The 13,785-nt window shown below is 54.3% G+C and overlaps 4 protein-coding genes across 4 annotated transcripts; 2 read left to right on the top strand and 2 right to left on the bottom strand.

The window, feature by feature from the left end:
* Nucleotides 1-863: 863 nt before the first annotated feature.
* Nucleotides 864-2,770, bottom strand: BDZ83DRAFT_652393 (uncharacterized protein; the record flags this gene model as incomplete). The annotated part of the gene is made up of 2 exons (XM_060510521.1): nt 864-2,415; nt 2,682-2,770. 2 exons carry the CDS (start codon nt 2,768-2,770, stop codon nt 864-866), a joined length of 1,641 nt encoding a protein of 546 aa, XP_060364205.1.
* Nucleotides 2,771-5,640: 2,870 nt separating this feature from the next.
* Nucleotides 5,641-7,364, top strand: BDZ83DRAFT_579177 (cytochrome P450; the record flags this gene model as incomplete). The annotated part of the gene is made up of 3 exons (XM_060505212.1): nt 5,641-5,968; nt 6,024-6,059; nt 6,115-7,364. The coding sequence occupies 3 exons, from the start codon at nt 5,641-5,643 to the stop codon at nt 7,362-7,364; spliced, it is 1,614 nt and encodes a 537-aa protein (XP_060364206.1).
* A 125-nt stretch (nt 7,365-7,489) lies between these two features.
* On the bottom strand, nt 7,490-9,238 carry BDZ83DRAFT_359684 (carboxypeptidase A). The gene has a single exon (XM_060502569.1). It carries the CDS (start codon nt 8,978-8,980, stop codon nt 7,616-7,618), a length of 1,365 nt encoding a protein of 454 aa, XP_060364207.1. The 5' UTR covers nt 8,981-9,238; the 3' UTR covers nt 7,490-7,615.
* Nucleotides 9,239-10,039: 801 nt separating this feature from the next.
* Nucleotides 10,040-11,741, top strand: BDZ83DRAFT_579279 (signal recognition particle protein; the record flags this gene model as incomplete). Its single annotated transcript, XM_060505217.1, has 2 exons — nt 10,040-10,117; nt 10,224-11,741. The coding sequence occupies 2 exons, from the start codon at nt 10,040-10,042 to the stop codon at nt 11,739-11,741; spliced, it is 1,596 nt and encodes a 531-aa protein (XP_060364208.1).
* Between the last annotated feature and the right edge of the window lie 2,044 nt (nt 11,742-13,785).

Genomic DNA, 13,785 nt, shown 5'->3' on the forward strand with positions numbered 1-13,785 from the left:
GCGTCTATCTTAAAGTATTTTGAGTTTTGGCTTAGCCTGCTGCCTGGCCCATCGACTCATGGGCTTGTTATCGTGTCTCTAAATACCCTAGCCAGATTCCCAGCTGGGCTGCGACAGCCGCCAGCCATGATGCTGAAGGAATCAAAGGATCTAATGATGCTATGTGATCTGGGTTGTTACCCCTGGCGTATGCATGCAAGCTGACAGCCAGGTCCCCTGTAAATCATGTATTCGTACCTTTCTACCAATCATGCAAGACGAGAAGAGTTTGATATTCTGGGGCCCCTTGATGACTGCATGCATTAGTACAACGGCTGGCAATACGACCCTCCTACCTTTTCCTTTTTTCAACTATGGAGTAGAGCTGAGACTTCATGTTCTCGCCGTAACCCAAGATTACCAGCCACGTGTATGACAAAATCGGGAACTATTAGGCAACAGTTTAAAGATGTATCCACACAAGTCCAGTGCAACTCAACACCAATTGAGTCGACATTGCCAAGTAACGTAATCACAAAGGGTGGGAGCGATTCGGAGTAACAGTGCTGTTATTCTCAGGTTTTCGCAAAGAAATGCTATGATACAATGCCCACAAAAATCTCAACCAATATCTACAAAGCAAAAATGACTAGCCAAGTGATCACCGCCATCGTCGTCAACTGTCCCATGTCTCGTGTCAACATCCACCTTTTCTTTTCCTCTGTCTCTGCTTTCAACGATTGGTAGCCATGGCCCAATGTCTCCTGGTAAGACAAACCCAGACTCAAGATGGTATCAAATTCGCTGCTGCTGTGTGGGCTGAACCAATGGCTTCAAGTCTACCGTTGATGGTCGTCTTCGTGACTATCTAGCGAGAGAGCTATTTAAGCGCTCTGGGTAGGAGCGGGAGGAGCTCCGGAAGGAGGAGGGCCGGTGGGAGTACCGGTAGGCTTGGGAGGGGGGGTTCCGCTGGGAGCAGCACCCTCAGCCTGAGCACCGCTGGGACGAGGAGGAGGGGTGCCAGAGGGAGGAGCGCCGGAGGGAGGGGTGCCGGAAGGCTTGGAGGGAGGAGCGGACTCGGCACGCTTCTGAGCGGGAGCGGAGGGTGCGCCGGAAGGGGGAGGGCCGGTAGGGGTGCCAGTGGGCTTAGGGGGAGGAGTGCCGGAGGGAGCAGCACCCTCGGCCTGAGCACCAGAAGGTCTAGGGGGAGGAGTTCCAGAAGGAGCGCCGGAGGGGGGGGCACCGGAAGGAGGAGCGCCAGTGGGCTTGGTGCCGGTGGGAGCGGCATCCTCAGCGCGGCGAGCATTGCCGGTAGGAGCGGGAGCACCGGAGGGAGGGGCACCAGAGGGAGGAGCGCCGGAAGGAGCGCCGGAAGGAGGGGGGCCGGAAGGCTTCACTCCAGAAGGCGGGGGACCGGTAGGCTTGGGGCCGGCGGGAGCAGACTCGTCAGCACGCTTGGCGTTGGTAGGCTTAGGAGCGCCGCTGGGGGGAGCACCAGAAGGAGGAGCACCAGAGGGAGGAGGGCCGCTGGGGCGAACTCCTGAAGGGGGAGGTCCAGACTCGCCAGAGGGCTTAGCCGGGGGAGCAGACTCAGCACGGCGAGCGTTGCCAGTGGGAGCAGGAGCACCAGACGGGGGAGCTCCAGAAGGCGGAGCCCCCGAAGGAGGAGCGCCAGAAGGAGGAGGACCAGATGGCTTCACTCCAGATGGGGGAGGGCCAGTGGGCTTGGGGCCTGCGGGAGCAGATTCGGCGCGGCGAGCGTTAGCGGTGGGAGCAGGGGCACCGCTGGGAGGAGGTCCCGAAGGAGGAAGGCCGGAGGGGGGTGCGCCGCTCGGGGGAGGACCGCTGGGGCGAACGCCGGAAGGAGGAGGTCCAGACGGCTTAGCACCGGAGGGCTCAGCACGCTTGGCGTTGCCGGTAGGAGCAGGTGCATCGCTGGGGGGAGCACCGGAGGGAGGAACTCCAGAGGGGGGAGGACCGCTCGGGCGGACGCCGGAGGGAGGTGCACCGGACGGGGGAGCACCAGTAGGCTTAGCGCCGGCCTCCTGAGCACCGAAGCCGCCGTGGCCGCCACCGCTGGGCTGAGCGACGCCGCTAGGGCGAGGAGGGGGAGTGCCGCTCGGGGGAGCGCCGGAAGGCGCGCCGGAGGGCGGAGGTCCAGAGGGGAGGGCGGAGTTCTGGCGACGGTTCATCATGCCACGGAAGCGGCGCTGCTGCTGGGCCGGGGGAGTGCCGGAAGGTGGGGCACCGCTAGGAGGCAGGCCGGTGCCGGAGGGGCGCGGGGGAGGAGTGCCGCTTGGGGGAGCTCCACTGCCGTGGGGCGGGGGGGCCAGCCCAGTGCCGGACGGGGGCGCACCAGAAGCCTGGGGCGCCGGCGCCGCTGAGCTGATGGCCGCGATGGCGGTAACAAGGGCGAAAATGAGGTTGGAACGCATCCTGGCGAATGAATGAAGTGAAGTTGTTGAAAAAAAAGGGGAGGAGTTCGAGGTGAAAAAGAAAGAAGGAGGTTTGCGGTAGAACAAGTGAGGTTGTTGAGGAAAAGAAAGAAGATGCAGAAGAGATAAGATGAGATGAGTGTGGTGATGAGAAGGAAAAAGTAGTCTGGATTAGTCGGATATCCGTTGCGTTTATATCTTCTTTCGAATACTATACTGACACCGATGACGGGATGGTCTTAGTGTAGTTCGAGTTGCTCGACTTACACCCGAGTGACATGCTCAGCACGTCTTCGAGTCGAGGAGTTGACGACAACGCGGCTCAGCTCCGCAATTCGATCCCCCAATGGCTCCATCGCGGGCTGGGCCCATCAGGGAATATTCCGTGACGCTATGATCGACTTTCGAGAAAGCACGGAGAAAAGCCCCATTGTCCCTGTGGGGAGCTGGTCCAATGCTTGACTGAACATAGTATGCTGTGGCATGTCTGCTTGCGCGGCTTTCCGTCTTCGTACATCGTTGGCCCAGCCGCGGTAGGGCGGTGTCAAGTTGAGTGAGATGGCTCCATGAAGCCCCGACAAGGGACACCAGGGTTTACACAGCAAGTAAGCCGCTTTGGGGCCTGGTAGTATCCAGCAACGGGGGACTACAGGAGGTGTTCGTCGGGTCTAGTGCGTCTGAAATTTTGGTAACGATTGGCTTTGAGAGACCGTTTGTTTCGAAACGTCTGGTTTCGACGCTGTTAACGCCTGTCACTGACAAGTTGTTCTGGCCCCCCTAATCCTATGCAGGGACAAACAGGCCAAAAAAGCTCTCCCGAGACAACCCTTGGGGCTGGGACACGCAAGCCCGCCCACTTCCCGAATTAGGATCCCGGGTAGCGCCCCGAAGGGCTGCGCCGGTGGCCCGGGGCCAGGGGCGGATTAGTCGACCGCTTTGAGGAATGTGGCGACGGAATTGCTTGCGTTGACACCGATTGACACTTCTTTGGCGACTTTATCCTCCAAATTGCTTGCATATTGTACAAACATCGGACGATGATGGCCGAAGTTTCCCAAAAGGGAGTTTTCGGAGTTGTCATGCACCAGACCCTTGAGGCTGGGGAAGAAAAAAAAAAGCAACCAGCGTCTGCGTGTTTGTGACTCAAAGCGAGATCAAAGGGAGTGAGACAGGCTGGGAAAAGAAGCGCTAGAAACTACGGAAGATGCCATCGCCCCCCTATGCTCCCTTACAATGGAGCTTGCCTCGATGACGTGGACTCTCAGCTCCCTACCAGCCAGTCGTCCAGCTTTAGGTTTGCGTACGCACCTTAGAACCTGATGTTCTCAGCCTGCCGTACGTATTCTGCGTGCACCTATTCTTGGAAGGGAACATGTTCGTCACAAAGTTGAGCTGGTTTTCGAAAGGCTCATCCCGATTGGGATTGACGTGCTCCAGTCATTGTATCCAGTTGTAGTAAGATGCCTCAGTGGAGTTGCAGAGTCGATGAAACCGTTAGCTCGATTTACTCCAACAGGGCGACGTACACCACAATCAATTTGATTCAAGCTCACCAAGAAGCGTCGATCAACCGAGATGTGGGATCAAGTTGACGAGACATGGGTTGGAGCTGTTTGCAAGTGTCCGCCTTTTACGCCAATCATTGGTGCTTGTACCTTGGTGATATCTCTGTAGAGCTTTAGCCTCATGCAGGTGAAGCATAATTGACGGCAGTCTCTGGAGCATCACACCATTACGGAGAATATGAAGCCATGTTCAGATCGACAACTAAAGTTTCTCCATCCAATAATTGCCCCGTTTGCGGGTTTTCTTTAGATGATGATTTTCAGCTTATTGTTCCGCTGTAGCGGGATTTGCCGTTTCAACCTAGATTTTGCGTGCCAAAGATAATGTCCGACGGAGGCTATGCTTACATGTGATTCCAATGATCTTCAGGAGGTTTCATCGAATTTCTTCTTCATTGCTAACAAAGTGTCATTTTACGGAATTTGGCTTCCGTTTGGCAATTTCTTTCACCTTCGACAAAAAACAACTTGGTCACGATGATACAAGAGACTTGTTCTTCCACCAATCTTTCAAGCCAGGATCGAAGGCGTGATGAGAGATAATATGATCCGTCTTATAATTCGGCTAAACCTTTGAAACATTCTAGGATGACGGTATCCTAAGGATAAAGCTATTTTGAACTTTCCAGGGTCTCGGGAGTACTTGAGTATTGGAAGCGAGTTGACGTGGCAGACCAGATCGATGATCAATTCCAGACGGATGAACGAGGTCTGAGAGCGAATCTCATTGCAACGGTAACCTTGGTCGATCCAGGATGAACCGGGAAAGGGAGCTGTCATCGGAACTTGGAAGTGTCACTTGCCTTGTAACCGCCAGCTCGAGTAAGTCAGTGACTTGGTTGTTCATGATCTGTTGAATCCCCTATCTCCCCGGACATACGACGACTGCAGAAGGGCAGTGCTTACTTGGACTTCATACACCGACGGAACCAGCGACGGGAATAGCAACACTAGAGACCAACTTCAATATTCAAAAGGAGTACATCACCTGAGTACTGATACTCCATCATGACCTGCGTAGCGTGAAAGCTCGGCATCCAAAGCCGGAGGCAACCCACAGACGGTCCATCGAGCGAGCTATGGCCCATGAGACTTCCCCAGCAGCGAAACGGCGGGGTCTGCCCCTGACACGGCGCATAAGAGCCCTATGTGATCCCAGCCACACAAGCGTAAGCTTCCCAGGTCCCCTTCCAAGCAGATCAAGAAATCTAGCCTCTAGCGGAGCCCTCCTCCCGCCTTGCCTTGCCATTCAAGTTGTAGCTGAGGTAAGGATGCAATACACAGTAGTACTACGGATAAACAAGCGAGGGTAAGGTAGTAGGCATGAGTGTATCCGTAAAGAATACAAGGGAAACCCAGCGGCGACGCCCGAAAGCCAATTGGCTCAGCCCCCTATTCGATTCCCCGTTCCGGACAGTGGGGCCGGTCCGAATGGCTTGTGCGCGCCGCAGCTCCTCCCACCAGCGCCCCCCGCGAAATTTTTCCCTGCTTTGCGGCGCGCCGCTTGCTGCAAAGCCTCAACCGCCACATCACGCGCACCCTGCCTCACTCACATATTCACCCACATTATCCGTATTATCTCACTCATCCTACCTTACCTTACATCTCACCCCCCGTCCACCCCCTTCTCGCGCGCTTCCGTCCGAAGCGCCGGGCTTGCGATGCCTTCTCCGGCGCTCGGAGGATACAGCCCGCTGCTCGGCGTCTACGGCGTTGTATCGTTTCTCCGTAACGTAGTGCTACTCACGTCATCCTCACTCATTCTCACCATTGTCATTGTCGTTGGCTATCGTCTGATTCTTCACCCTTTGGCTCGCGTACCTGGGCCCAGGCTTGCTGCCATTTCGAATGTGTGGCACGCTTACCATGTTCGCAATGGGCGTATGCTCACGCTGGGAAAGACGCTTCATAAGCGGTACGGGCCGGCCGTGAGAGTTGGGCCAAATGAGGTCTGGTTCGATTCTGTAGATGCATTCAAGCACATTTATCGTATGTTGACTGTACCTCGTGAAGAAGGTTTCATTTCGTGCTTACTCGTTAATAGGAGCCGGTAGTGGTTATGAAAAGTCCGATTTCTATTGTACGTTTCGACGATCCTCATCTCGCTTTACTCCCAGCTTACACCAAGTCTACAGTATCGACTGCCCTCCAAAGACCAGACATCACCTTCACACCCTTTCCAAACTTTACGTCCCCAGACACACTAGACTTGCTATCTGAACGCAATACGCAACGATACCGCTTACAACGGCGTCTCATCGGACCCCTCTACCAAACAGCATACCTCAAACGGCACGAACCCGCTCTCGACGCAGTACTCGCTCGGGTAATCGCCGCGCTACACTCCCTCAATGGCGCCGAAGTAGACCTCAAGGAATGGATGCACATCATAGCCGTCGAGTCCCTCTCAGCGGTCGTCCTGACCTGGTCACCAAACTACCTCCGCGACCACACAGACCACTCATCCAGCACCCACGGCTACCTCGGCTGGCGCCGCAAATCCGTCTTTGGGCTCTTCCCTCTAGCCGTGAAGGCGGAGCTGTTTTCCAAAGCATTCGGGAGAACGTTTGCCAACCTCTGGCGCGTGACGTACAAGACGCCCAAGAACTTCAAGCCATTCTTCACTGGCGTCTACCGACAGGTCTCGCGGAGGGTCACCTCATCCCTGGCGAATAAGCCGGTCTCGAAGAATGATCGTAAAGAAGACTTCCTCGTGGATCTGATCCAACTACACAAGGACAAGCCAGAGTTCACGGAACAGTATCTCCGTCGAATGGCAATCACCAATTTCGGGGCCGGACATGAGACCATGTGCTCCGCGTTAACGTCCATCATGTCCATGATCGGGTCACACCCTGAGGTGCAGAAAAGGATTTCTCAGGAAGTTTGCTCCTCGACGGAAGATCCCAAGGTGTATGATAACGCCATCCGTTTAGACTATACGCAAGCAGCCATCAAGGAGGCACAACGCTTGTATCCTGTGCTCGGGATGGCTCTGCCCCGCACGGTGCCCCCTGAAGGACTTACAGTTCACGGAAAGACCTTTCCATCCGGGACTACCGTCGGCTGCAACCCTGTTTCATTACACAGGAATCCTCTAATATTCGGCCCAGACGCGGAAGAGTATCATCCGGACCGCTGGCTGGACACGGAGAGGCACCTCAAGGTTATGGAACGGTTTAATCTTACTTGGGGAGGGGGCGGAAGGATGTGTCCCGGGCGACACCTCGCGGAGCTGGTCGTTTACAAGACGATACCCGCGCTTCTGGAGCACTTTGATTTGGAGGTTCACATGCCGCCTGAATCTGAAATACAGTACTACTTCATGGCGATGCTAACTGGGGTGAAAGCCCGGTTCTTGCCCAAGAAGGCAGGGCAAATATGACGGGCCGTCAAAGCGGCTAGACAGACGCCCTCATGAAAGGCATTAACAGTGCCATGGATGAGCCATCGGTAGGGCTTATGTTGAAACGGCTGAGGTAAGAGAGATGACATGAATGACATGAAGGCTACATAGAGGCACTAGGATAGACAAAATGATCAACCAGGAGCCACGGAATGAAGCAAAAGTAACAAGTAGTTGATTCCTGTTCCATATACGACCCGGATTGTTTTGTGTGGACCACGCTGTTCAGTTCAAGGCCACGGTCCCTTCATGCTCTCATACTTGGCGACATTGAGAAGGAAAGTCATGTATCCCACAGCACTCTCCGAAATACCTCTTTTGTAGATCTTGCGCGACGGGTAGTATTGGCAGCCGCCCTTCTGCCCAATATCAGACGCCTCCTCCTCCGAAATGCCAAACTTCATCTTGAAACTCATAATCTTGGTGGCCGCCTCGTTCACGACGTGTCTGCTGTACGCCCAGTCGATAGCAGTCCCAGAAGAGCCTTGAAAGACCCGTCCCTGCTTGCGGAGCTTGTCGATACTGTAGAAAGGCTCGCCGGAGACCTTCTCCATTTGCTCGGCCATATTGTTCGAGATATCCTTGTAGATGTCGTGGTCTTTGGGGGTCATGTACTCGCCGTACTTTGTGCCCACGTCACCGCGCTTGCCGTCGTAGCTCTGGTTGCGGAAGTTCATTTCGGGGTTGGTGGTCTGAATCGGGGTGTCCGACCACGCGTGGCTCACAAGGCGATTCTTTGTGTGGACGTCGAGATACCATTTGATGGATGGATACTGGTCAATGACCCACGCTATGTTCCGCGACTCGGCTTCGGAGAAGGGTGCGGGGCCGTGGAAGAGCTCGTGCTCGGGCTTGTCGGAGGCGACATCGAGAGCCTGCTGGCTGTAGATCTTGCGATAGTCCCAGGTGAAGTTGAAATTGCGATCAATGTTGACGCCAACGCCGTCGATGCTGTTCTCAGAGGGGCGGGACGTAGGGTTGATGTTGTTGCCCCAACAGTTATTCCAGCGCTCGTCCCAGAGCTTGCCGTCTGGGTTGACAAGGGGGAAGATGACGATGCCTAGGGATAGTACTTGTCGGACTTGCGCGAGTGTAAAGACGGTGGTCGTGTTGTAGACGAGCAAGGCTTTGTGCTTGTCGGCCCAGAGGAGGTCAGAGATGAAGTAGAGCAGGCTGTCCGGGCCGCCGCGCTCGCGGGCCTGGACGCCGGCGGTAAGGTAAACGCGGTAGTTCTTGCGCTCCACGCGGCTAACACCTTCGGGGACGGGGAGGAAGGCGACGGTGGACTGTTGCTTCCAATAGGTATCGAAAGGAGCTTGAGTGAGCTGGACACCGTACTCCCTCTCGAGACCTTTCATGGCGCTGTTCACCTCCCAGGCGTTGAAGACGGTCCTATAGTCATCAGGAGAGCTGCTCTGGTTCGTACCAATACCTCTGGGGAACCTGGCACCATCGTGGAAGCGGTCAATGGTATTGACTTTTGCCGAATCCATGAGGCGATAGTCTTGGATGTTGTTTCCATTGGAAAGAACGGCCGCGACGACCAGCTTGGTGATCTTCTTGAACGAAGTCACCGGGCCCTTGTAGATTCCCATCTTGTCGATATTTCCTTGAAAAAGTTTTACGACTGAGAAGGCCAGGTTTCAACAATTCTCATCGCGTGCGTAAATTTTGAGAAGAGCATGACGGCCTTTATATGAGCCGCATGTTCTCAGAAGTATGCTCTGTCCTGGTCTACAAAACTCTCACACAGGACATTGCCGACATAGTATGGAATTATCTGTGCGAGCATTGTAAGCTTTAAATCGTGCGGCTGCATATCAACGAGGATTTTCTGCAATAAAGGAAAAAGGTTAATGGAAATGTGTGTCCAGTTCCCGGTGGTTGGAGTCCGAAGCTCTAGCTGGTTGATAAAGATTATCGCAAAATCATTTGAGCCGACTTATACTCTCAAATTGCATACCTGTAGACGCCATCCAGGGAGAAAAGGGGCGTTAAACGAGAAAATGCGGGCGTAAGTTTGCAGCCTTAGACATGTGTAGAGACGCTGGGCCGTTGAGGTTTGGAGGCGTACACAAAACGATCGAAGATTGAGCGCCACCTCAAAAGCTTGTAGGTCAGAGTATTGACAAAATGTTCCGTTAGTAGTTGAGAGGCTGAACTTTTAGTTGAGAGTTTACGACGATGGAATCTGCATCACTCTAGACGGGGTGGTTGACACCGATACCCTGTCGGCCAGGATTTTCCGAAGAGATTTTTTAATGAAGTTGAGAAAGCGTTGGAGCAAATCCCATTGATTAGGGGTCATAGATGGCCGGAGGTTGACGAAGTTTGTGATATCTGGGAATAGCTTCACAGTATCGAGCTTCACAGTGCAGATATCGATGCACAGTATACGGAGATACCTGGGGTCTGGAGAAACGGTGTATCCGACGTCCCGCGGTCGAGGTCACCAACCCCACACTGCGCACTTCACCAGTCACATCCATGGATTCCGGCGTGGTGGCACTGGACGGCTAGCGCAGCAATCCACATCCCTCCCTGAAGCCAAATTCCCATTTGCAACACGTCGTTCTCCCGATACTCGAGAGCATCACCAAAAGAACCCCCCTCGAGATACCCCAAGTCGGCTCGGTAGCCGCAAACCGCCCACCATGGTTCTTCAAGATCTCGGTCGCCGCATCAACACGGCCGTCACAAATCTCACCAGAGAGCCCAACCTCGACGAAAAGGTGCGCCGCATCCCTACCCCGCAGAACCCTCCGTCGCAGTCGCCAACAACGATGCCGGCGTGAGATGCAACAGCAGCTGCTAACAAGATCTGTATCCGTGTCGCAGGCTTTCGATGGCATGCTCAAGGAGATTTGCTCCGCCCTCCTCGAAGCCGACGTTAACGTGCGCCTCGTCGGCCAATTGCGAAAATCGATCAAGAGTACCGTCAACTTCAAGGAGCTCCCGCCCGCCGTCAACAAGAAGCGCCTCATCCAAAAGTCCGTTTTTGATGAGCTCGTCAAGCTGGTCGATCCCCATGCCGAACCGTTCAAGCCCAAGAAGGGCAAGTCCAACATCATCATGTTTGTCGGTCTGCAGGGTGCCGGTAAAACGACGACGTGTACGAAGCTCGCACGCCACTATCAAGCGAGAGGCTTCAAGGCCTGCTTGGTGTGCGCTGATACCTTCCGTGCCGGTGCTTTTGACCAGCTGAAGCAGAACGCGACCAAGGCGAAGATCCCATACTACGGTTCCCTGACAGAGACGGACCCGGCGGTGGTAGCAAGAGACGGTGTCGAAAAGTTCAAAAAGGAGAAGTTCGAGATCATCATCGTGGATACATCAGGTCGTCACAGGCAAGAGGAGGCTCTGTTCCAGGAGATGGTGGATATCCAGACGGCAATCCGACCCGATGAGACGATCATGGTGCTCGACGCATCCATCGGTCAACAGGCCGAGTCGCAGGCCAAGGCGTTCAAGGAATCGGCAGACTTTGGAGCCATCATCATCACCAAGACGGATGGTCACGCGGCGGGTGGTGGTGCCATTTCCGCCGTCGCAGCAACACATACCCCTATCGTCTTTATCGGTACGGGTGAGCACATGCTCGACTTTGAGCGTTTCGCACCACAACAATTTGTACAGAAGCTGCTTGGCATGGGCGACATGGCCGGACTGGTGGAGCACGTGCAAAGTTTGAAGCTGGATCAGAAGGACACGATAAAACACATCACGGAAGGTATCTTTACGGTACGCGACCTGCGGGACCAGCTATCCAATATTATGAAGATGGGACCGTTATCCAAGATGGCGGGCATGATTCCCGGCATGAGCGGTATGATGCAGGGCATGGATGACGAGGAGGGTAGCGCCAAGCTCAAGCGCATGATCTACATTTGCGACTCGATGACGGAGAAGGAGCTTGATTCGGACGGCAAGATGTTTATTGAGCAACCGACGCGGATGACGAGAATCGCCCACGGATCGGGAACCTCGGTGCGCGAGGTGGAGGACCTACTGACGCAGCAGCGCATGATGGCCGGCATGGCCAAGAAGATGGGCGGCAACATGAAGAACTTGCAGCGTGCGCAGCAGGCAATGGGCGGCGGCAACAAGGCACAACAGATGGCGGCCATGCAGAAGCGGTTGCAGAGCATGGGCGGCGCCGGAGGCATGGGCGGGGGCGGAATGCCGGATATGGGCAGCCTCATGAAGATGCTCGGCGGCGGAGGCGGCGGTGGCATGCCCGACATGCAGGCCATGATGCAGCAGATGGGTATGGGTGGTATGGGCGGTATGGGCGGTATGCCGGGCATGGGCGGCGGAATGCCTGGTGCCGGCCGGGGCCGCGGCGGACGTCGTTGATGTAATCTCGTGGGCAGGAGAGATGATGAGGATGTCTAAACCAAAAAAAGGAATCCGTACAAAAAAGATGCTTCGTCGATGATGACGAGCAACTGCAAGTGGGGAGGCATGGATGAAGGCATGATGGTTTACTGGAGTCGCCTGGGCGGGACCATATTCGGAGCCCTCTTATTCATAGGCTTGGCGTTCCGGGAGGAGAAGCACGAAGAGGGCGGAAATACAACAAGACTTCCCAATCTTTGGCCATACTCATTCAAACCTGCTGCCGCAGTGATTTTCTGCGGCTTCTCTTCGTCTGCGTAATGGTTGCATCTCTGGCTGAGAAGCCTGCCTTGCTCTCTAGTAGCAGGTGACGAGCGGGAATCACCTTTGGGCAGAAGGATGTGAAGATCTCACGAAGCCGCGCAATGTATTGCTTCACGGTGGAGCCCGCAGGCGTCTCGAAAGATACTTGGCTAAAACAGCGCACCAACGATCACCGATGCCTCCCTCATACTACTGTGACGGAGAATGAAGAAGACTGGTGGATAGGTTCTCTCAATCGATCAACGTGCGTTTGGGTCCCCATCACCCGCGGCCAGAATAGCGTACCAACGTCACAGTCCGGCCGCGTTTGATCTGTGGCGGTGTGGCGGTGCCGCATTAGCCAGGCGAGCCATGGCAAAACTCTTGAAATCGAGATTTGTGGCGCGTGCAGAACGAAGTAATAGCTGGCAAAACGGGAATAATGGACAGAGAGAGAACGACAAGCAATTAAGGTAGGCTGGAGGAGGATGTGATTGGCAAAGGCGGATCTCGTGTGCCGTGACATGGAGGAGGGAGCCTTTTTTGGGGGCGGGATGACGTCGGTTTGCTCCGCTGTCACGATTCTTTGACGTACGGGATCTCTAAACTCGCAATGATATGTGGTTTGCGCCCACGTACCATTCGTGCTTTTCCTAGCATATCCATTATTTTGCTTGGTGTTGATGAACGTGAACTTCTGGGTTGGGGATTGGGGAGCGGATTATCTAGAATCAATCACCCATGGCTATAAAATTTCATCACTACAGCGAAAATTGGTCCCGGCCAAGTTGAAACAACCCATGATTATCTTTCGGAAATTAATATGCAACAAAGTCTAAACGAGGGCGCTATGTTTGTCTAGAACGTTGATCGATAAATTACCTACATAGATTGACCAAATCGGCCAACAAAAGTCACGACGAGGGCAATAGCAGGTTGGGAAAGTGCTATTGAGAATTGCTTTTCGTGTAGGTGCCCAGGTATCAATGCCAAAAATGTCTAAAATGTGAATGCATGAAGCTGGTTTAAGCTACGGGAGCTGGAGCTAAACTATGACCGGTTCACCCCTTTCGAGGTTGATGAAACAACAGCCAATAGTGTAAGCTGTCAGGTTCACATTTGCTAATGCGAAGTGTGGAAAAGAACGAAATCAGAAAAAAGAGTATCTGCCGTGTCCATTCGAGGAAGAATGTGTTCAGGTCATTAAATTTCCCTAGCGGTGGTGCAACGTCAAATTGGTAGTTGGGTGGCACGAGGACGCTAACACCACGGGCCATCGTCGATACAAACGTCCCGGACCTTTTGGTCCCCCTCGAGAGCGACCCCTGGAATGCCCGTGTACCATGATGCCTTACGGACGACCCTCCCCCAGTCCGGTTGCCAGGGATTAGAACCAAATTTCGAGTACGTGAGTACCAAGCTCTGAGGTTTTCATCTGACAAAAGATTAAACCTCTGCGAGAATCGTCACAGCGTTGCCGAGAATGACATCTCTATTTTAGACAGTGGATACATGTATGTCTTGATAGGCTTGCCGAGCCAACAAACAAAAGGGATGCCTGTACAGCCTGATACGGAGGTAGCAGGACATGTTGAAGGGATCGGCGACGCTTTTGCGGGATATGTCTCTGGACGTTTGGCGTCCTGTTACCATGTCAAGCCCAATGCAGTCAGCCATAGTTTAGGTGCAGACAGACGTCTTTGGAGTCAGGTTGCCCTCTGCAGCTCGTAAAATTCTGCCTGTGTACATGTACATTGAT

This window comes from Colletotrichum acutatum (assembly GCF_030867785.1).
Source record: "Colletotrichum acutatum strain CBS 112980 chromosome Unknown BDZ83scaffold_55, whole genome shotgun sequence".
NCBI classification, from domain to species: Eukaryota; Fungi; Ascomycota; class Sordariomycetes; order Glomerellales; family Glomerellaceae; genus Colletotrichum; species Colletotrichum acutatum.